The sequence below is a fragment of the Ipomoea nil genome, unplaced genomic scaffold (genome assembly GCF_001879475.1).
Source record: "Ipomoea nil cultivar Tokyo-kokei standard unplaced genomic scaffold, Asagao_1.1 scaffold3256, whole genome shotgun sequence".
In the NCBI taxonomy this organism is placed as follows: domain Eukaryota; kingdom Viridiplantae; phylum Streptophyta; class Magnoliopsida; order Solanales; family Convolvulaceae; genus Ipomoea; species Ipomoea nil.
In genome coordinates this window covers 869,128-893,338 of record NW_017619684.1, presented here as the reverse complement: position 1 = coordinate 893,338, position 24,211 = coordinate 869,128, and the positions used below count along the sequence as shown (strand labels likewise).

Here is a 24,211-nt window from a genome sequence, read left to right as displayed (position 1 = left end):
GACCTACCTGTTACTGAGTGAGTCTCCTGCTTGATCCGCCGAGTTGATTCATCACCCAATAGACCTTCAATGCAAATACTCATCATGGTCCACCATTGAGATCTGGGTCGATGTGCAACATTGACTTGCACTCAATGATTTTGGCCAGGCAAGAACATTAAATATCCACCTTTTCCCCCCAAGTCAAAACATCATGGACCCTTTCTTGCATCAATCATTGCTCCAATAGTGCTCAGGAAAGGTCTCCCCCCTCAAAATGCAGTGGAACTTAAGTCCTTTCGACATCTATCGACAATAAATCACAAGGCCCACAAAATACTTGTCCAAAACACAACTGGACACCCAAGATTCCACATAGGCTACGACAGTTCTATTGCCATTCATAGTGGTTGATTGGATTTTTGGAACCCTCTCCCACCCTAACCCTTTACAAACGAGTAAGAGAGCATAACACTACACTGGCTGGTCGTACAATCACAAAGGATCCCTATAACGGTCGGCTCAATCACAACAAGGAATTGTGACATTCCCCGGATCTCTTGCTTAGTATATTCCTCCAATTCCGGGGTCAACGCTTGATACTCTTGTGCCACAGCTACATCTCTGTTCCCCATATTTCTTTGTTCTTAGCCTAGAATCTCTTCAAAATTTCCACTAAGATGAACTTTGTAAAGCTAAATCAAGTAAAACTGAAATTTCAAATCTCAACAATCCTCGCAAACAAACTTTTTCCACCCTACTTTCTTTTGTTGTTTTTCTTTACTTTCAATTTGAGGAAAAGGCAATGCGGCGTACATTACCTTCTCACAGTTTCTCTACTTCTTTTTGGAACTTGTGGATTATTTTGCACAAGCAACCTTGGCTCATCTTCTTATACCATCAATGTATCTCTTCAATCTTCCTCCTCTAGCTGCTTTCTACGGAATTGATGCTTGATTGGAAGAGGTGTCTTTCAAGTACTTTTGCCACTACCTGTGTAACAATTTGGCATTTATCATGCTCCCTTGGATTTTCAGGCGCATAAGCTCGGCAAACTTCCTGTAGACCTTTAAGTACTTTGATATAGAAGGTTGCCGCATTTGTAATTGCCTTTCAACCATATTTTGGCAGAGCTTCTCATTCATACCATCTTTCTTAATCTCTAACTGACTTTATCACATTTTTCAACAAAACTTCGTTATTCGATTGTGGTGGGGCCTTTGAAACGGCTGAAATTTAGATTGAACTTGAGTACCTTGGATAACCCAGAGGACCTCTACTTAAACAAGTGGTTGAGGGTTGCAGCTCCCACTGGGTTGCTCATGAAAAGCCGGAGTGGTTCTTGAATTATTAGCGGATGGATAGCTCCCTTTGAGGTTGTAAGACTGTTTGATGAGCCTATTTTATCCACATATTAACTGCTCATAGACGTTTGGGACTTACACTCGTAGATACATTCCGATACAATCCCTGAATTGTGATTTTGGCTGGTGATTTGGGCAAGTTTTTGAACCATGGAGACCACATTATCCAACTTTGTTGACAAATCGGCTAATTGCCCCGCATCATGAATTCCTCCTACAAGCTTTTGTGGAGACCTCTCCGTGTACCAAGTGGATCCATTCATAGCAATTTTCTCCAATAGTTCCTCGGCTTGTGTTGGCTCTTCGTGAACGAACGAACCACCCGAAGAAGCATCCACCAAAATCCTAGAATTATCAAGCAATCCTTCATAGAAAGACATCATCAAATCCCAACTTTGAAATCCATGGTGTGGACATTGCCTCTTCAATTCCTTAAATCCCAAGACTCAGTGAGGGACTCAGTTGCCAGTTGCTTAAAGTTTTGAATTGCCCTTCTCATCCTTTGAGTTTTGGAGATAGGATAGAACTTCTTCAAAAATTCTCCATGTAATTTGTCCCAAGTGTCAAAATGGTTATCTGGATGTGAGGATAACCAATCTTCAGCCCTGTCCTTCAGTGTAAAGGGAAAAAGCCTAAGTCTGACAGCATCTTGAGTGACTCCATTTATCTTGAAAGTGCCGCAAAGTCGTAGGAACTTGGTGGCGTGATCATTGGGATCTTCCGTGGGCATCCTCCAAATCGATCTGCCGCAGCCATGCTGAGTATGGCCGGATTGATCGCAAAGTTATTGGCCTCCACATTTGGAATATTGATGCTACCATGCTCCTCAACATCCGGAGCAAGGTAGTCAGACATTGATCTCCCTTCAGCTTGGTTTCTTGTACCCGTGCCATCCTAGTTTGTTTCCTGAGAACTTGGCTCTTTTTCTCAATCTCAAGATTCAAAGGTAATAATCCTTCTTTCCCAAAAGATCGTGTATGCATAAAAAGCCAAGTTCTTAGATTCAAAGCAAAATCACACTCAAGAACAAGAAACTTGTTATGGATTAGCAAATAAAATAAATAAATAAATAAATAAATAAATAAAAAAATGGACTAGACTCCTAAAGTAAGACTTTCACTAATGTCAGAACGTAACGCCACCTCCCGGCAACGGCGCCAATTTGATGCGTAGTATATTTGCAAACAAATAATACCCGGAGTATTCGGGTTGTCGAACCACAGGGAGATGGGGTACTAATCACTAATTACTCGCTTACTTATAAGAGCTAGTCTGATCGAAACTTGATGGTTCATTGGTTGCATAAAATAACGAGCAAGAAATAAAACAAATATTAAGGTTTCGTAGCAATAGAGCAAAATGGGATTCTTGGGATCACAATGTTTAATCACCTAGTGCCAATTAACGTTTGTAAATTTGGTTTGGAATTAAGATCTGTGTGGGAATGCAAAGTGGAATCGAATTACTCCCGTAATCTCTATTCCTAGTGAATTTCCACTCCCGTAGCTTAAACACCGATAAGATCGAAGATCAGCATTCAATTATTCCTAATTACTACCATCTCCCGATGAGCAACAATATAGAATTAACTTCCCCTAATAAATTCCCCTTTCCAAGGTCTAACTATTAGGTGCAATCGTGTGTGCCCTAATTTATGCCCCAATTCCCATTGGTGACACAAATATGACTATGAAGCTAGTAATTTAGGCCTTTAATTACCAACAACAACAGGTTAAGACAAGATTGCAACACAAATCATAAAAACCAAACATAAATATATTAAGAAATTAACGAACAAGGCACATAGGTTCATAAACAAATTCACCAAAAATCCCTAAGGAATTTAGCCGCTCATGGCCATAATAACAGTAAATTCAATGCTTAAAGATAAACAAATAACAACGAGAATAAGAGTAAGAGTGAAAGAGTTCTCCCGAATCTTTCTAGCTAGTTCTCTATTCCAAAGCTAGTGTAAATCTTCAAGTTGGTCCTCTTTGTGCTTTGCTCTTGATTGCCTTCAAAACACCGAAATCGCAGAAGGAGGAGACCCTAGGGTTGATAGAAGATGATCTTTTTATAGTAGAAACCTGATGGCATCAATTTAGGAGTCTTTCAAATCAACGTCTCTCCGCGATCTCGACGCGTCGAGCCTCCAAAATGTGCGATGTTTGAAGCTACTGGAATTTTTCGACGCGTCGAGGCATGGGCTCGACGCGTCGAATTGCTGATGCTTCGACTTCTTCCTCTTTTGATCATTTCGTGCTTGAAATTCTTCCCTTGCTCTCACGCTCACCCTGTAATGGTGAAGAAAAACACTACCGAACACCGTAAGGCATTCAAAACAAGTGTAATAACATAATCTAACGAGAAAGCAAGGAAAACAAGTAATAAATGGACATGATTCAATAACTTTGTTTCTAAAATGAATCAGAAAAGCTATAAAAACATGCACAGATGTGATAACATCACCCTCTTTCATTATTCCGCGGGGGCGTCACGTGTATTCCTGCTGGTCTACGTGGATGACATTATTATGATGGGCGATGATGCTACTTTGATTGACAAGCTGTTACACCGGTTATCTACTACTTTTAAAATCCGTGACCTGGGCACTCCGATTTTTTTCTTAGGGATCGAGACACTCAACCAGGATGGTAGCTTAATGTTGTCACAACGTCGCTACATGACGGACCTATTGAACCGAGCCGGTATGACAGACTGTAAACCACTAGCTACTCCGGCGTCAGTCACTCAAAGTGTCACACCCTCCACGCAGCCATATGAAAATCCAACACAGTACAGGCGGCTAGTCGGGGCCTTACAATATCTGACTATCACCAGGCCTGACTTATCCTTTGCAGTCAACCGTCTCTGCCAGTTCATGCACTCCCCTACTGATGATCATTGGGTTTTGCTTAAACGTGTCCTACGGTACATCAAAGGGACACTCAACTATGGGTTACGATTATCACCTTCGGTGTCGACTTCGGTACATGCCTTTTCCGACTCAGATTGGGCAGGATGTCCGGTAGACAGGAAGAACACTAGCGGGTATGCCGTTTTTCTAGGCTCTAACCTAATTTCGTGGCTTTCCAGGAAACAGCGAACTGTTGCGCGCTCTTCGACTGAAGCCGAATATAAGGCTCTTGCAGATGTCTCGGCGGAATTTACGTGGATTGTTTCTTTACTTCGTGAACTTGGTTTACATTCAGGGGATCCTGCAACGCTATGGTGTGATAACTTAGGAGCAACATATCTATGCGCCAATCCAGTTTTTCATGCCAGAACCAAACACGTCGAAATCGATTTCCACTTTGTACGGGACAAAGTTGCATCCGGGGAATTTATTGTCAACTTTGTGTCTACCAAGGATCAGCTGGCAGATATTCTCACCAAACCGCTACCGGGGCCCAGATTTGCAGCTCATCGGGACAAGCTCAACGTTGTTTCACATCCTTGTGCTTGAGGGGGTGTGTTAGTAATATTATTAGTTTAGTATTATAATTATTATTGAGCTTAGTAATTATGTAATAGTTGGCTTAGTCTTCTATGGCTAACCACTTAGATAGGAGTTCTTTACGTTTGTTATTTCCTTTAGTATTGTAACATCTTATCCTATCAGAATTGAATTTGATTTTCCCTATCTCATCATATATATATATATATATATATATATATATATATATATATATATATATATATATATATATATATATATATTTAGGTTCTCGTGCGGGTGAGGGCTTCAGGTGCTGTTGTGCGGTTTAATCTGAGCCATTCATCTCGCTTTAATCAACGTCTAGGATTATCAAAGTTTTTAAAAAAACGTGGTGGCAATTTTGTAATTTTTGCATCTAGGTCAAAATTAAGGTGAGCGGATCTGTGATTAATGTGCGTGAGTTTTGTGCTTAATGTGCGTGTGTTTTGTGCTTAATGTGCGTGAGGTTTGTGCTTAATGTGCGTGGGGATGTGCTTAATGTGAATAGTTGTTAAAACTTAAAGCTAAGTCTGTGAGTTAATACTTAAAGTGCGTGGGTTTTGTGCTTAATGTGCGTGATGTTTGTGCTTAATGTGCGTGAGTTTTGTACTTAATGTGCGTGAATTTTGTACTTAATGTCAGTAGTTGTTGAAACTTAAAGTCTGTGAGTTAATATTTAAAGTGCGTGTGTTTTGTGCTTAATGTGCATGAGGTTGTGCTTAATGTGTGTGGGTTTGTACTTAAAGTGCGTGAGTTTGTGATTAAGATCTAACACTTAAGGGGCACCTTAGCTTATACTTCTTTGTTCTAGGCACGCGTTTTTTTTTTTTTAATTTTCATTGATTTGAGACGTTGATCTAAATTTGATCAACTGCTCATATTTAACCGCACAACCGCACGAGAAACTATACCCACACCTGAACCTTCCCTATATATATATATATATATATATATATAAATATATATATATTATATATATATATATATATATATATATATATAGTTTACTTAATTGGATGGACATGTGCAGAATCTTTAGTCTTGATTTTAAATTTCTAGGGCACTTTGGATGGGGAGAAGAAATAGCTGTGAAGAGGCTATCAAAGAACTCTGCACAAGGACTATCGGAATTCAGAAATGAAGTCATTTGTATGTAAGATTTTCCCTAATAATATATATTATATATTATATATTAGGGCCTTAATTAAGTGGTGCAAGTTGACTAGGCTTATTAAGTGGTCTGGTTGGACTTAATAACTAGTAGTTGTTAGTCAACCAAACACTGTGCCTAATATAACCTGGATTGATGGGATACAGGATTATGGATTAGATAGCACATTCAGTTACGGTACTCAGACCGCTCAGTAGACACCAATACACCATCTAGGGTTCTGAGTCAGGTCTGAGGCAAAACATGGCTGACGGTCTACCGTTAAGAGGCAACACAACAGGAACATCAACTATGGCTGGAGATCTACATGGCTACGCTTCCGCTATCATACGAGGTCAGGTTTCTCGTATACTATGGTTTATTACAGTTAGACTATTGTATATCTAACATTTGGTTTCAGAGCCTTTATAATCTCTGTCTGGTTGATTGAGTTGCCTACGATCAACATTAATTTCTTTCATATACATTAAGGGTTTTTCGTATATGTTTTATATTAATATTTTGAAATCAGCATACAATTATATAATTTTCCTTGTATGTGTAGAATGAATTAATGTACTGTAGTTGTGTTTTTTTGAAAAAAAAAAAAATTCAACATGAAGCACAGTTATTTTCATATTTCATCTGGACTTCGAAATATTAATTATATCCATTGTTTTGGCTTTGGTTGTTTGACTGGGAGTTTCCTGGGAGAACACTCAAGTCATTAAGGTAACTACCATTATTTTATATTTATTTACCATATTAATGTTTGCTTTAGTTAATATTATATATATTAATTTTGGTAAATGGTAATTATTTGGTTTGATATTACCATATTAATATTTCTTTAATTAATATTGAATATTACTTTTAGCAAATGGTAAATATATGGTAATTGCTTGTTTTCAGATATTAATGCCCTTTAGTTTCCTCTTAATTTTTGGCATTAAATTCATAATTAAATTACTATTTAATATTTAGCAAATATTATGTATTGAATTTGCTCTTTGAATTTTAATTTAATATTGAGGTTCATATTAAATTGCCTGAAGTATTGCAATTTGTTTAGGATATATATGAGTTAAATGCAAAATCCAAGCATGCTAAGTATTTTTTTTTTTTATAATTTTATTGTTATAATAATTATGCATTTAGAAAAGCATGTTTTAAGGTTGGATTTAACATATTATTAACTCATAAATTCATTATTAATTACCACTCAATTTTGGATCCTTAGCCAAATTTTAGGCATTATGACCTACTAAATCAGCTTGTTTGGTTTCCCCTTAATTTTGAGCACATTTTAGTTTTATGTGTCTCTGGGACTTTAGAACTTATTTTGAACAAGCTATTTGGGACCTATCTTGAGTCATTAAAGCATGGATCCCACCTTTTTGATTGATATTTTAATAATAATTATAGCTCCTTATAACATGTTTATTAAATTTTAATTATTACTAACTACCATATTTTGGTATTCATCGTTGGTAATAATATTAAGTTTTGGGTCTACTTCAGTATTAGACCATTTTTCATCCATGTTATAATTCATTTAGGACATTGAGGTTTATGAGCCTAATTTGAGTGATTAAGTGCTATAATTATAGTCTTAGCCTATTTAGAGACATTTAAGAATTTAAGGATTTAATTGTTATTTTGGTCATTAAGAATTAATAACTATTGTTTAAGTTGATTAAATTTTTAATCTATCAATAGTTTTTTAAGGCCTTAATAATAATATTAAGTCTTTAATTTTATGGCAAAAGCAATATAGTTGGTATATTGTTAGAATAATGGTAATTTGGTTATTACCTAACTTCAGTCTCCCTAAGTATCATAATAGTCATGATTAATTATTATGTGATAAAATTGAGATTAGTATTTGACATCCCTTAATTACAGTTTTGCCACTTATTAAGCTAAATTCGGCATTATTAATTACTGTTATTATGTTTAGGGGCTAATCTCATTTTATTACTTTTCATAATAATTATCATTTCATGGTAATCTGCTATATTTGGTACATTGGCATGATTACCACTTCATTTTACATGACTATTAATGTTGGTAATTAAGTCCTACCAATAAATTTTTAACTGTACCATTGGACGCTGCATCGAGGCTACTGACACCAACAGTGAAGATGGGAGAATTCTGTAGTTTTTTCTTCTCTTGTGGATCATCATCGTTGTTAGCGCAATGGAGAAATGCGGTTTGCACTATTAAGGTTAGCCATTAATTATCTTTTACAGTTATTATTGATAATTAGTGCTACAGTTACAGTTAACCGCTAATTTGGACTAGTCACATATTTTATCTTTAGAAAATGGAAACATTAAAAGTGCATTACCATACTTTGATTTGTCATTATTATTAATGTTAATAGTGATTATAATGTTACTTATTGTTATTAATAATTAATTAATGATATCATTAATATTGTTATGGTATTTAGATATGCATCTTAAACTGTTTCCAAATAAATTTATGTGACAATACTCCAGTTCAGAAAATAATTTTCTGGACATTAATATTTTTCGGACTTCAAATTTTATTAAGTTTTTAAAATTTTATCTGAAAACGTTTATATATGTTAGCGGTTTTAACCATTATTTTTCCATATTTAGTCTCCTACATACATAATGTGATAATATTATTATGGCTATTTATTGCTATTTTGGTTATTTGCAATTTTGCCATTCATAATAATAATATTATTATCTGAGTTATGGAGAGTGATTTTGAATCAATTTAGTAATCTTGGAAAAACATATTTGCTAGGCAATTGACTTTTGCCATTAATTCCATAATTCATTTAGTTCTCGGAATTATGATTTAAGTTCTGATTGCCCATATTTGGTTAAGTATGAATAAATGAATATTTGGTTTAAATTCATATTTTTTAGTTGATTCGTACTCTTTAGATTGTTTTATGCATTCGATCACATTAAGTGCATAATATTAAGTTTAATTATGCAATTAGGGTTTGTGAGATTTTGATTTACAAATGCTAGCATATCCTGTTGGTTTGATATTGTTTGAATTTGTAAATTCAGTTATTTCTCATAAATTTGATCTTTATGCATTCAAACATTTTGTCATGGGCTTACAGTTTAACAAAATTTTAAAGTATATATCCAGTATATTATTATTCAAAATGTTGGGTCTCTTTTGGTTTGAACTCATCGATGTTTGAATATTAAGTTTATACTTTAAAATCTCATATTGTAAATTGCTTTAAGTTATGCAATTTATTTGGAATATATGAGTTTAATGCTTAATTTTATGCATGTCTGTCCACCGCATAATATTATGTTTTTAAATTATGCAATTTTATTATGCCTTTAGCAATGCATACTTTGGGATGGAATTATAGTAGTTCCTTATTAAGTTGGACTTATGCATAAACTTTAGTCGCGGTAGTGCCTAAAGTTAAGCACGTTTAGTCCGCTATTTTTAGTTCACCATTTGAGCTTTAATCATAGGTGAATCCTACAGTTTTCTGGTGTATACCATACAGTTTACTGGTTTATACCCCAAACAGTTATACATTAAGTATATATGAATCGGTGAGACATACTAGTTTTAATGGCCATGACTTAAGAACATCTTGTGTCATTAGTCTCCTTAAATTGATACTCTACTTAAGGAATTGTTTTTCAGTGAGACTTAGTCTCTAACCGCCTTTCCTTGGAGTATATTTAGATTTTCCCATCAAAATTTGGTATAATCTGTTTGTTAAAATTTTAAGTATTCCTTGCCAATGTGATTTTATTTCGGTTTATTAAAGAATAGCCAAAACATCTTTAATTTACTGAAATATCTTGAGTTTTCAATCTTGGTTAATTAAGGAAATGCTACAGCATATTCAGCTACCTAAGATTGTTAAGTTTCAATCACATAAAGTTTAGGCAAGAATTTGATAATTGTCTAGTGATCTTATAATTTTAATTTGATTTTGGAGTAGCCACAGCATCCTTAATCTGTTAAAATTATATATTAAGCGGTTTATTTTGATCACATAAAGTTTTAGACATATCATTTGTGATTAATTGTATGTAATATGATGAAATTTAGCCCACAGGCAATTTCGTTATATTTGTATAATTAATCAGGATGAAATACTGGACTACGGTCATAATTTAGCCCACAGGCAATTATGTATCGGAATGTAGTTTAGTAGTTTTATCAGTGGAGATAGAAATAAATAAATTTATTTACTTTATGGTTATTTGTAAATAATTTCCAATTCTATCGTGAAGTTTAATTTATGATGTAAACTTTAGATCATATTTCTTAATTTGCTCACAGGGATTAAGAAAAGGAACATGATCTCTTAAGTTTTTTATCATAATGATAGTAATGAATCTTATTGACTAAAACTTTAGCCTACAGGCAAGTTTTATGTCATTTGATTCTTCAACTCATTTGATAATGGTTTCATCACAAATAAATTTTACAGTTGGATCTAATTGAGTAAAACTTTAGCCCACAGGCAAGTTTTATGTCACTAGATTCTTCTGGCTCTTTAGTAATTGAGATAGAATATTATCATAAGGGTTTAATTGGATTTAATAGAATTAAAACTTTAGCCCACAGGCAAGTTTTATGTCAATAAATCCTTCAACTCATTAGATAATAATTTTATCACAATTCTTAGAAATTATAAATTTAGTTCAATTATAATTCTAAGTTTCATGGTTTGCATTGGCAAAACATGTTTTTCAGTCACTTCCCAAAATTTAGTCACTTCTATTAATTAATCCACGAATCTTGCTCGGTTCTTCGGACTAACTGTAGTAAGTTACGTGATTTGACATACCTCTTGGATTCCAATAATGATAAAATGTATCTTTTGAGCCAAATTCTATATTGGTTTTGAAAGATGTATTTTGTTTATTTTAGTATGTCCAACTATGGTGGGGAAATATATCTTCATTATTTAGTTGGACTTTAATTGGAACCAAAAATTGATTATTTAGTATGTCCAACTAATGGTGGGGAATTATGTCTTCTTAGTTGGTCAATAAATCAATTATGAGTATGTATATTATTAAGTTCATTTATTAATTTCGCTGAAGAATATTTTAGTCAGTGGGAGTGATCATTTAGGAAAAGATCATTAAGATACTCCACTAAAGTTATTGGATTTAATTATTGTATTCATACATTCCAAATTGGGTTGTATGTTAAACAATAAGTCCAAAATATTCCACAAGTATTAATCTTGTATTTGTTTATATAAATTCATAAGTTCAAATTATTGAACATTTGGTTGTACAACATATTTATGAAAATGTTGAACAATATTAAGGAATTTATTAGAACAAAAGCATTTAACTTGTGGTGCACTGTAATTTAATAAATTCTTCGGTGATTAATAGAGTCTTTAGTTTCTTCAAAATTGATCCTGGGCCATTTTGATTTGTAAGGCTCAAAACAATTTTGTGGGACATATAAGTAAGACTCATTATGTTCAGTTCATTTAAAGTGAACATTGAAGTTATTTGGGAAGTTATGGTGTATGATTAAGATTCCAAATTCATGGACTTAGACTTCTGGTTTATTGTCTAAGTTATTGGAATGCTTCTGTGACTTGACTATCTTTTGGCTATTTTTGATGAGTGGGAGTGACAGACGTGTCAACTTCAAGCTCTTAGCTGTTAGAGATAGTACTTAAAGTTAACTTATAAAGAAGTCATGGAATACAGTTAGCATTATGCTAACATTAAGAGATCTCTACTTAAGGCATGCTTATAAAGTTTTAGAGATCATACAGTGTACTCTTTTGTACAATTCGGATGCGTTTTCTCCTTCAGTTGTGCACATAATGTATTTTGAGAAACATCCCTTAAGGTACCGAGAATAAACATAGGGTTTGTTCATTAAGGACCTAAGTTGGAGAATTAAAATGCATGTGACCATAATGGATACTACTCTGATTAAATAGAGGACATATCACTATGATTCGTGTGTTTTGTTCTTTGATGAAGGTTGTGCTAGTACTTGCACCAAGTGGGAGAATGTAAGATTTTCCCTAATAATATATATTATATATTATATATTAGGGCCTTAATTAAGTGGTGCAAGTTGACTAGGCTTATTAAGTGGTCTGGTTGGACTTAATAACTAGTAGTTGTTAGTCAACCAAACACTGTGCCTAATATAACCTGGATTGATGGGATACAGGATTATGGATTAGATAGCACATTCAGTTACGGTACTCAGACCGCTCAGTAGACACCAATACACCATCTAGGGTTCTGAGTCAGGTCTGAGGCAAAACATGGCTGACGGTCTACCGTTAAGAGGCAACACAACAGGAACATCAACTTTGGCTGGAGATCTACATGGCTACGCTTCCGCTATCATACGAGGTCAGGTTTCTCGTATACTATGGTTTATTACAGTTAGACTATTGTATATCTAACATTGTATAGCCAAATTACAACATCGTAATCTTGTGAAACTCCTGGGATGGTGCATTAGTGGGGAAGAAAAGATGTTGATCTATGAATACATGCCTAACAAAAGTTTGGACTTCTTCATATTTGGTATGATTATCTTTTCATATATAATAAAATCATATATAGGAATATTTTGCAACATAACTAACTAAAACCTTTTGTAGATCAAACCAGGAAAAAGTTACTTGATTGGCCAAAACGCTTCAACATAATTAATGGAATTGCCCGAGGGTTATTATATCTCCATCAAGATTCTCGACTAAGAATTATTCATAGAGACCTCAAAAGTAGTAATATTTTGCTTGATGTTGACTTGAACCCAAAAATATCCGACTTTGGTTTGGCTTAGGAGTTTAGTAGGAAATGCAACTGAAGATAACACAAAACAAGTTGTTGGAACCCAGTGAGAATCTCAATTTAATCTTAAACATTTTTGCAAGCCATTTTTTTTCCCATATGTTTGTTCTTAATTTTCAATGCATCTACTCATTGAGTGATGTTGGCCATACAATGTAGTGGGTATATCTCTCCAGAATATGCAACACATGGGATCTTCTCAATTAAATCAGATGTGTTTAGCTTTGGAGTTTTGATGCTAGAGATAATTAATGGCAAGAGAAATAGCGAATTTTCAAATAAATATGGATATGAGAACCTTCCTGGGCATGTAAGTAAGATTTTCATTTTAGATGATTCCATTAATTTACTCACTCATGTAAGTAGAATATTCATCATTTCTCTCTATAATATTGTTAAATATATATTATACAGGCATAGAAGCTTTATAAAGAAGGAGAATCACTCACACTAGTTGATGAGCATATATCTGATTCATATGATGTAGCTCAGGTTCTAAGGTCAATACATGTTGGTCTTTTATGTGTTCAACAATCTCCACAAGATAGACCAAACATGTCTTCTGTTGTTCAAATGCTGGTTAATGAAGATGTGTTGCCTCAACCTAAAGAGCCTGGCTTCTTCGTTGACAGAAGGGATGTTTTTAACTCAAAGAGTTCTTCAGCAACATGCAACAAGTTCTTTATAATGATAACTTAGATTCTTTAATTGCTTAGATTTAATCATCTTAGATATTCATACAGGGATGTTTTTAACTCAAAGAGTTCTTCAGGCAAACATGCAACAAGTTCCCTCGTTAATAAATGCATAACTTAGATTCTTTAAATTGGCTTAGAATTTAAATCATCTTAAGATATTCAACTACACATTTATTCCATATGTTTGTTTCATAATGTCATCTTCCCATTTGGTATCACCCATTCCCCCAGAATAGTTGATAAGTTGATTCATATGATATAGCATTTCCTCAAGCTAAGGAGCCTGCCTTCTTTGGCAAATTATATCGTGCGCCACGGTGAATAATCGATTATGCACCGAGCTTCAAAACGACGTTGTTTTGTTTAATGAAAAGAAACGGCACCCATTTCACGGTTTCGTACCATTCCGCAAAAAGTAACTCTATTATTCAGTTCAATTTTGTATGCACTGCAGTTTCAGTTCAACACAACTACAGTTTCATTTCGATATAATTAACTACAGATTCATTCGATATTTTTACACTCAAATATGTGAAAATGTTATTTTATTTTATATACAATATAGGGGGTAATCACACTTTTGGTCCCTCAATTAGTGTCCATTCTGCAATGTCATCCTTAGTTCCCAACTTGAACACATTTGATCCCTCAATTATTCGACATAGCATTGTTTATAATAAGTAAGGGAAATCGCACTTTTTGTCCCTCAATTAGTGCCCAATATGCAATGTCATCCTTAGTTTTCAATTGGAACACAATTGGTCCCTCAATTATTTGACCATTAAGCATATTTGGTCCTTCTGTGAGACCATCAGTTTAACTCCGTTTAAATCAGGGGTATAATTGAAATTTCACATGAGTAAGAATTGAAAGTAGTCTAGCCATCAACATAGCTGTGATTTCCGGTGATGATGGTCTGGTTAATGCCGTCGCTGATCATCATCAAGTATTTCTTGTTCTTGGCAATGGAGACGTATTCCTCGTACATCGCCGGCAATCACGTATACGAGGAATTAGTCGCCGTCGAACAGAGTGTTTTTGGGAGCAGCGGTGACGTAGTCATTAATGGTGGTAAAATTTCCAATCCCATCTTGACTCACAACCACAATGTTAGTCACAAGAACCTGGTCATCTTCCTGAGTTTACAGGAGCTTTCTCCGGCTAACTCGCTCGAAAATCTCATTCGTCTGTTCCGACATCTTCAGAGGCAAACGCCCGTTCCGGAACCCAAGCTGTTTCTTGGTCGGACGCCAAGCTCCGGCGCCAGCGGCCTTCTTCTTCCTCGGCACCCACCCTTTAGTGAACAGAGCCAGAGAAACACTAAACAGCTGCGTGTCGTTCGCCAGCGGCGCCACGATCCCATTCCTAACGCTCCAAGCCGACGACGTCGCTTGCAGGCTATCTATACACGTATGCGTGTTGGTGAGAATGGCGTTGAGCAATGTTTGCACTTCGTCGGCTTCCAACACCGGGAGATACCGGGAAGTCCCGTTGACAGTCTTGAAAGAACTGGAGAGATAATCCATGTTTAAACCAATGAGGAACTTGCAATCCTTGAGAGCTCGAACAGCGGTGGTGGTTAACGACTTGGAATTGCGGCGAAGGTACTTTTGGATCAATGACAGAAACTTGCGCGCAGCGGATAAGGATTTGCAGACGGAGAATCGGCCATAGTCGTAGACATTGGAAGAAGAGTTGTTGCTGGGGAGCAGTAAGATGGGTAACGAGTGGACTTGCAAATGGTGGATGCCGAGACTTTTCTCGACGGTGGCGGAGCATCTGCGACGACGAAATAACAACCGGCCAGAGAAAGGGGACAAATTACCTTATTATATTCAAGGCTATGTGAAATTTCAATTTGATGCGTAGTATATTTGCAAACAAATAATTCTCGGAGTACGAGTTATCGATCCACAGGGAAGTGGTTGTATCAAGCACTAGTTACTAATTTATTCATTAGAGCTAATCCTAACAATTACTTAGATGATTGATTGGCATAAAATAAATAAAATAAAACAGAGGTTCAAGATTTTGAAAACAATTAGAGAGAAGTTGAGATTCATGGGATTCAAGTATTTAATCACCTAGTGCCAATTATCGTTTGCAATATTTAGTTTGGAATTAAGATTTGTGTGGGAATGCAAAGTGGAATCGAATTACTCCCGTAATCTCTATTCCTAGTGAATTTCCACTCCCGTGGCTTAAACACCCAATAAGATCGAAGATCGGCATTCAATTATTCCTAATTACTACCATCTCCCGATTGGCAACAATCTAGAATAAACTTCCCCTAATAAGTTCCCCTTTCCCAAGGTCCAACTATTAGGTGCAATTGTGTGTACCCTAATTTATGCCCCAACTCCATTGGTGACACAAACATGGCTATGAAGCTAGTAACTATGGCCATTAATTACAAGCATCAAACAATATTACCACGATTGCAACACAAGTATTAAACCCAAATAATAATATATTAAAGAAACTGAGAGCTCAGGCACATAGGTTCATAAACACTTTTACCCAAGAATCTCTAAAGAATTTAGGCAAGCATGACTAAATTATACATAGCAAATATAAATAAAGAATTACAAATCATCAAAAGAGTACAAGAATTAACCAGACGATTTTCCCAAATCTCCCTAGTCTTCTTCTTGCTTTCCAAGACAACTTGTGGCTCTTGATTTCTCTCCTTCTTGTCTCCAAGAATCTCTGAATTCTGAATTCTGGACTATACAATTGTCTATTCTAATTATTTACTATAAACTAAAACTCATTCTTCTTAGGGTTGAGGAAGGTGGGATTTTATAATAGGTACAAAGTTGGGATCAACCCTTGAGAAATTAGGAATATTCCTATTTAATAAATAAGAAATTGCCGTCTTTAATCATTTGATATTTCTGCCATCATATGATTAGGAAATTACTATCCTTTCTTTAGCTTTGGAGAATGCCACTTTAAATTAGGAAGTTTCTAAAATCGCGCCCAATGCAATAAGTACGGTTTGCAAGCTTATTTTGACCATTTTCTATTATTATCTAGACTTTGATGTCTGCATAAGAGTTGTAGCCCTTCGAATCTTCTTTCTAATGACGCAAGAATCACCTCAATCGGACATTCCTAGCATGAGATAAGATCAAAATACTAAACTGTTGCCAATCTGTGCGAGATGAAATGTCACTGGAAATTTTCCACACGTCGAGCCTGGGGCTCGACGCGTCGAGTTTTCTGCTGAGCCATATGTTGTAGCCCTTCGAGTCTTCTTTCCAATTGCGCAAGAATCACATGAATCAGACATTCCTAGCATGAGATATGATCAAAATACTAAGCTGTCGCCGAATTCAACGGGAATTACAACTCTTCGGTCTTTTGATTCACTTTTGACTCCAATTTTGTCCTAGGACTTTCCTTGCTCATAACTTTGACCTATAATGGTTCAAAAACACTAACAAACACCGTAAAACATTTAAAACAAGTGTGAACCATAATTAAATGATAATAGCAAGGAAAACATGTATTAAATAAGCAAAATTAATGAACTTAATTACAGAGATGATTCAAAATAACTATAAAAACAAGCACATATGTGATAACATCACCCCCTCAGACTTAAACCTTTGCTTGTCCTCAAGCAAAACCAAGGAATAAAATCACAAGTCAAGACATACAAATTACTCATGCTCTCTCTTGCACAACCTTTCAAACCACCAACCAACTTGCTACAAAACAACAAGCTTCAAGAATCAAATTAGTTTGGCACATAAGAGACCCATTTCCAAGCCAATAACCAAGCACCAAGAATTTAAAGTATGTGAGGATCAAGTGTGCACATGTACTCAATTGAGATTATGCAAGACACGGCTCATGAATGAGATCCCATAGGCTTGCCCTTCATACTCCTCTAGATCAAATCTAAGAATTCATGCTAAGATCAAATAGGACTTTATTAAGCTTGTAATGGGGCTACGGGTGATGGCTAACAAAGAAGTGGTATGGAAAAATTAATAAAAAAGAGAGAATGTCGCAATTTATCTAAACTTTTCAAAATTTGGAAGAGATGAGATGATCACAATTTCAAGGAGCAAATTTCTTTTAAGAACTTAGCAACTTTTTGGTAAAATGGGGATCCAAACTCAAAAACTTTCATGGAGCAAATTTCTTGTAAGAACTTAACAACTCTTTGGAAAAGTGAGGATCCACACTCAAAAACTTTCAAACTTTTTCTTTTTTTTTTTTTTTTTTTTTTTTTTTCTTTGGATTTCTTTTCTTTGGACTTCTTTTGGATTCAGCAAGACAATTTTAATCCAATCTTTCAATTCCTTCATACTTGAACATTTGTAATATCACCTACTTTTTGGCACAACCATAAAACTCTTCTTACAGAAATAATAAAGATAAAAGTTTCATTCTCTCAAGGGGTGGAAGGGAAATATTTGGCTAAGCGCTAATGGTTATAATAATCGGGTAAATCAAAGAAAAACAATCACAAAGAGGGGATAAGTGCTTAGCACTTATTTGAACAAACAAAAGGTACAATGGGGACACGAAGGATAAAAATATATGTAGGGACATGTTTAAAGGCTATGGCTAAACAAAAATGGCCTAAATCACTTCGAAACATGCAAAACTTAGACATCACTTAGGGAGTAATGAGGCAAGTTCTAGCAAAACACCCATGACCGGAATCTCACATAAGCCTTCACTAGCAATGCAAAACACAAGATCAAGAATTAATCCAATTATTAGGTGGTGAATCAAAGCTATTGGCAAGGGAATAGTTCAATTATGTGTTACACCTCAAATCATCAATCACAAATTGAGATGCAGCAAGCACCACTAAAACAAACCACTAACCAACAAGAGAGAGTAATTGCAATTGCATGCTAAGACAAGTAACTTATTCACCAAAAATAGCATGAGTCATCCAACCAAAAGCAAAAAATTTTATTTTATTTTTTTTTTAAAAAGATCCCCAAATTAATGGCTCCTCCCCCACACTTAAAAATTTGCATCGTCCCTGATGCAAAATAAAAGAAAAGGAGAACAAGAGAAAAGAGAAAACTAAGAAGCAATAAAATAATCACGAACTAGAAAATAATAAAACTAAATAAGACGAAACTAGAAAGCAATAAATAAATAGGGAAAGTAATAAAAGATAACATGGGGTGCCTCCCATGAAGCGCTAAATTTAACGTCGTTAGCTCGACGTTACCTCTCTAGCCATCAAGTGATTGGAGAAGAAAAATCCCCTTCTTTCCATCAACTTTCTCTTCCAAGTATTTCTTCAAGTGGTGTCCATTTATAAACTCTCTTAAGCTCGAACCCTTCACGTCATCATGTAAGGAACCACATTTGCCCGAATCAAGAATTATGCCTCCATTCTCTTTTCCTTCTTTTTCAACACTCTTTTGTTCAACAAGTAATGAGAGTCTCGGATCATTCACATGAACCAGTAAGTATTGGGAATCATTGGATATATAGATAGGCAAATGTGTGCCATTATCCTTAAGAACTCCAATGCCTCCCAAATTCAAAATTTCTCTGAAGTTCTCTCCAGGGGAAGTGTTCTCCATTGGTGAGACATCCTCATTCAAATCATGTGCTCCATTAAGAACTTCCTCATCTAATGGGCAACTCTCTATATGTTCCTTGCCATCATTACCTTGCAACTCTACATTTTCCTCCCAGCTTGGTGTCTCCATCTCAATGCATTTATCAAATATTTCTTCATCTCCCTCTCTAAGATCCTCATCATCCTTTTTATTTCTCTCAACTTCATGACCTTCATTTGGCAAGAGCAACTCTTCTAGAACCTCTCCATTAAATGAATCTTGAAGTGGCTCTTGAATTGTCAAATCTTGCTGTCGAGCCATCATGTGATCGAGTCGATCATTCATGCGATCAAGTTGAGCATTCATGTGATCATTTTGAGCTTGTATCTCCAGAAGTATTTGCATTACCTTGTTAGTCTGTATGGGTTCCATATCAATTGTTGAGTCAAGTGGTTGGCATTCTCGTTGTTCCAGAAATTGAGAGTACAATTGCTTTAACTTTATGGACTTAATCTCAGTTGTTGGGGCAGGTGGTTGGTATTCTTGTTGAAACTCTTGGTACGGCAACTCTTGAGCTCGCCCTTGATACTTGTAATTGGGATCCATGATGAAGCAATTTTCTGCCTCATGAGGTCCACCACATATCATGCACCATGAGGGTTGTGGAGTAGGTGGTGTGCATCCTTGATAACTGGCTTGACTCATGTTGGCACAAAATCCTTGAGTAGGTTGTTGAGGGATATGGTTGGTGGGGTTGAGCATGTAACAATTTTCCACAAAGTGATTCCCACCACAAAATGAGCACCATTGGGGTTGTAATGTTTGATATGAATTTTCTTGAAAATATCCTTGTCTAGAGTTGGCAAAATTTGAGATAGGGAATTGTTGTTCCATTCCTCCATATTCCCGATTCGTATTCCAACTCATCTCATAACCCTGAGGAGGAGGGTAAAACGGTGGCATGGTTCCTTGGAATTCATATCTATCCATAAACTAAATCAAACTCAAAACAAGGAACTTGTTATGGGTTAGCAAAATAAAATAAAATAAAAAATAAAAATGGACTAGTCTCCTAGAATAAAGATTTCACTAATGTTAATACTAGAAACGCCACTTCCCCGGCAACGGCGCCAATTTGATGCGTAGTATATTTGCAAACAAATAATTCTCGGAGTACGAGTTATCGATCCACAGGGAAGTGGTTGTATCAAGCACTAGTTACTAACTTATTCATTAGAGCTAATCCTAACAATTACTTAGATGATTGATTGGCATAAAATAAATAAAATAAAACAGATGTTCAGGATTTTGAAAACAATTAGAGAGAAGTTGAGATTCATGGGATTCAAGTATTTAATCACCTAGTGCCAATTATCGTTTGCAATATTTAGTTTGGAATTAAGATTTGTGTGGGAATGCAAAGTGGAATCGAATTACTCCCGTAATCTCTATTCCTAGTGAATTTCCACTCCCGTGGCTTAAACACCCAATAAGATCGAAGATCGGCATTCAATTATTCCTAATTACTACCATCTCCCGATTGGCAACAATCTAGAATAAACTTCCCCTAATAAGTTCCCCTTTCCCAAGGTCCAACTATTAGGTGCAATTGTGTGTACCCTAATTTATGCCCCAACTCCCATTGGTGACACAAACATGGCTATGAAGCTAGTAACTATGGCCATTAATTACAAGCATCAAACAATATTATCACGATTGCAACACAAGTATTAAACCCAAATAATAATATATTAAAGAAACTGAGAGCTCAGGCACATAGGTTCATAAACACTTTTACCCAAGAATCTCTAAAGAATTTAGGCAAGCATGACTAAATTATACATAGCAAATATAAATAAAGAATTACAAATCATCAAAAGAGTACAAGAATTAACCAGACGATTTTCCCAAATCTCCCTAGTCTTCTTCTTGCTTTCCAAGACAACTTTTGGCTCTTGATTTCTCTCCTTCTTGTCTCCAAGAATCTCTGAATTCTGAATTCTGGACTATACAATTGTCTATTCTAATTATTTACTATAAACTAAAACTCATTCTTCTTAGGGTTGAGGAAGGTGAGATTTTATAATAGGTACAAAGTTGGGATCAACCCTTGAGAAATTAGGAATATTCCTATTTAATAAATAAGAAATTGCCGTCTTTAATCATTTGATATTTCTACCATCATATGATTAGGAAATTACTATCCTTTCTTTAGCTTTGGAGAATGCCACTTTAAATTAGGAAGTTTCTAAAATCGCGCCCAGTGCAATAAGTACAGGTTTGAAAGCTTATTTTGACCATTTTCTATTATTATCTAGACTTTGATGTCTGCATAAGAGTTGTAGCCCTTCGAGTCTTCTTTCCAATGACGCAAGAATCACCTCAATCGGACATTCCTAGCATGAGATAAGATCAAAATACTAAACTGTCGCCAATCTGTGCGAGATGAAATGTCACTGGAAATTTTCAACGCGTCGAGTTTTCTACTGAGTCATAGGTTGTAGCCCTTCGAGTCTTCTTTCCAATGGCGCAAGAATCACCTGAATCAGACATTCCTAGCATGAGATATGATCAAAATACTAAGCTGTCGCCGAATTCAACGGGAATTACAACTCTTCGGTCTTTTGATTCACTTTTGACTCCAATTTTGTCCTAGGACTTCCCTTGCTCATAACTTTGACCTACAATGGTTCAAAAACACTAACAAACACCGTAAAACATTCAAAACAAGTGTGAACCATAATTAAATGATAATAGCAAGGAAAACATGTATTAAATAAGCAAAATTAATGAACTTAATTACAGAGATGATTCAAATAACTATAAAAACAAGCACATATGTGATAACATCACAATTATACCCCTGATTTAAACGAAGTTAAACTGATGGTCTCACAGAAGAACCAAATCTGCTTAACGGTCAAATAATTGAGGGACCAATTGTGTTCAAATTGAGAACTAAGGATGACATTGCAGATTGGACACTAATTGAGGGACCAAAAGTGCGATTTCCCCTACTTATTATAAACAATGTTATGTGAAATTCCACTTTTACCCATGCTTTAAACGGTGTTAAACGGCCATACAGACAAAAGGACCAAATCTGCTTAATGGTCGAATAATTGAGGGACCAAATGTGTTCAAATTGGGAACTAAGGATGACATTGCAGAATGTGCTCTAATTGAGGGACCAAAAGTGCAATTACCCCTTGAATATATATACATTGCAATGTTGCATTACTGTGCAAATATATATATATATATATATATATATATATATATATATATATATATATATATATATATATAGGGAAGGGATCAGGTGCATTTGAGGCTTCCCGTGCGGTTGTGCCGGTGGATGCACGTTAAACATTAATCCGACTCACTTAAAGTACACAATACAAGCACATTAAGCACACAAACAAAACACCTTCAGAACACAACCTCACGCATGTTAAGCACAAGCCTCACGCATGTTAAGTACTAGTCTCACGCATGTTAAGCACAAGTCTCACACATGTTAAGCACAAGTCTCACGCATGTTAAGCACAAAAACATACGCATCTTAAGTTTCAAAAACAACTCACATTAAGTACACACTCACGCACATTAAGTACAAAACTCACGCACCTGAAGCACACAACTCACGAACATTAAGCACAAAAGCATGGACATTAAGCATAAAACTCATGCACTTTTAAAGTTTCAACAACTCACATTAAGTACACACTCACGCACATTAAGCTCAACACTCACGCACATTACGCACAAGACTCACACACATTAAGTACAAAACTCACGCACATTAAACATTACACACTCACGCACATTAATCACCCGCACAACCACACGAGAAAGACTTAAATGCACCTAATCCTGAACCTATATATATATATATATATATACATATATATATATATATTATATATATAATATATATATATATATATATATATATGTAATACCCACAACCATATAAATAATATGTATATATATGTTTAGTAAATGAGGTCAACAAGTCAAAGCTTATTAAAATTGATATTAGATAAAATTACTAAATTACCCTTCTCTACCCTTAAAGATTAAGGAATCCTTGGTCTTGGAGAAAGATATCTTTTAAAAGAAGATAAGGAGAGTTGACTAGAGAGAGATAGGGGAAGGGAAGACCTTGAAGCTTGGATCTCCATCTTCTTCAAGCTTAGATCTCTAAGATATTGGGTATCTAGGTGAGTTTAACCTCTATCTTTTACTCATTATGAGTTGGGTTTATCTTTGGAGCCCTAAGATTGATATTTAAAAATATTAGAGATTTTAACAAGGAGTATTTGGGCAAGCTAAATAGCTAAGATTTGGATGTTTTAGGTAAGTGTTTATTTCTCTCAAACTATTTTTACCCTATACTATAAATTAAACTTGTGTTTTAAGTTGTATATTGATGTTTTGAGCTGCGTTTTTGGACTGGAAATGTCTACCGGAACTGTGTTTCAAAACTCTGGTTTTTTGCCCTGGAAATGTTGAGTATTTTGGACTGAAACTGTTTCGGGTCTTGACTTATATTTCTGGACTGAAAGCTGGCACTATGTGTAGAGGTGTTGGAGTGGTTTTGTTTGGTGCTGTGTTGGTGGCCTTGGTGAGATGTTGGCATGTCGCGTGTTCAACTCCCCTTGCTAACATTTTGTGTGCTGTTTTACTTGTACGCTAATATGTTTATAAAATGGGTTGTTTGCTTAAAGTGAGATTTGAACTCTTAACGTAGCTTATATTAACTTAAGTTCTTCTAACTAAGCCATTTCAATCCCTTTGAAATTACTTTGGTTTTAATAAACTATTCTATGATGTTTAAAGAGTTATGTGCTAAGAAAATTATTATTTTGAGAATGGTTTATACCTTGCATATTTCTTAGTTTGGTAAACTTATTACCTATTTTGGAAATATGAACTTTGTTATGTGATTTTAAGCAAATGATTTTTGCTACATCGGGCTATTTGATTATAAGAACTATTTTGATTATTTTGATCAAACTCATGAGGCAACCTACATTTTGTTGTTTGTTTTGTTTGGCTTGGAACGTTCCTAATTGCTCATTCCGAATCGTCGAGCTTGACTCATTCCGAATCGTCGAGTCTTTTGAATTATTTTGTTGGAACGTTCCATCCGGCTCATTC

General features: G+C 35.3%; 1 protein-coding gene and 2 pseudogenes across 1 annotated transcript; 2 read left to right on the top strand and 1 right to left on the bottom strand.

The window, feature by feature from the left end:
- The first annotated feature begins 3,879 nt into the window (after positions 1-3,879).
- LOC109169196 (uncharacterized mitochondrial protein AtMg00810-like) lies at positions 3,880-4,809 on the top strand. Its single transcript, XM_019318058.1, has one exon. It carries the CDS (start codon positions 3,880-3,882, stop codon positions 4,807-4,809), a length of 930 nt encoding a protein of 309 aa, XP_019173603.1.
- A 1,023-nt stretch (positions 4,810-5,832) lies between these two features.
- LOC109169195 lies at positions 5,833-13,497 on the top strand (annotated as a pseudogene).
- Positions 13,498-14,322: 825 nt separating this feature from the next.
- LOC109169194 overlaps positions 14,323-24,211 on the bottom strand; it is a 16,145-nt pseudogene continuing 6,256 nt past the window's right edge.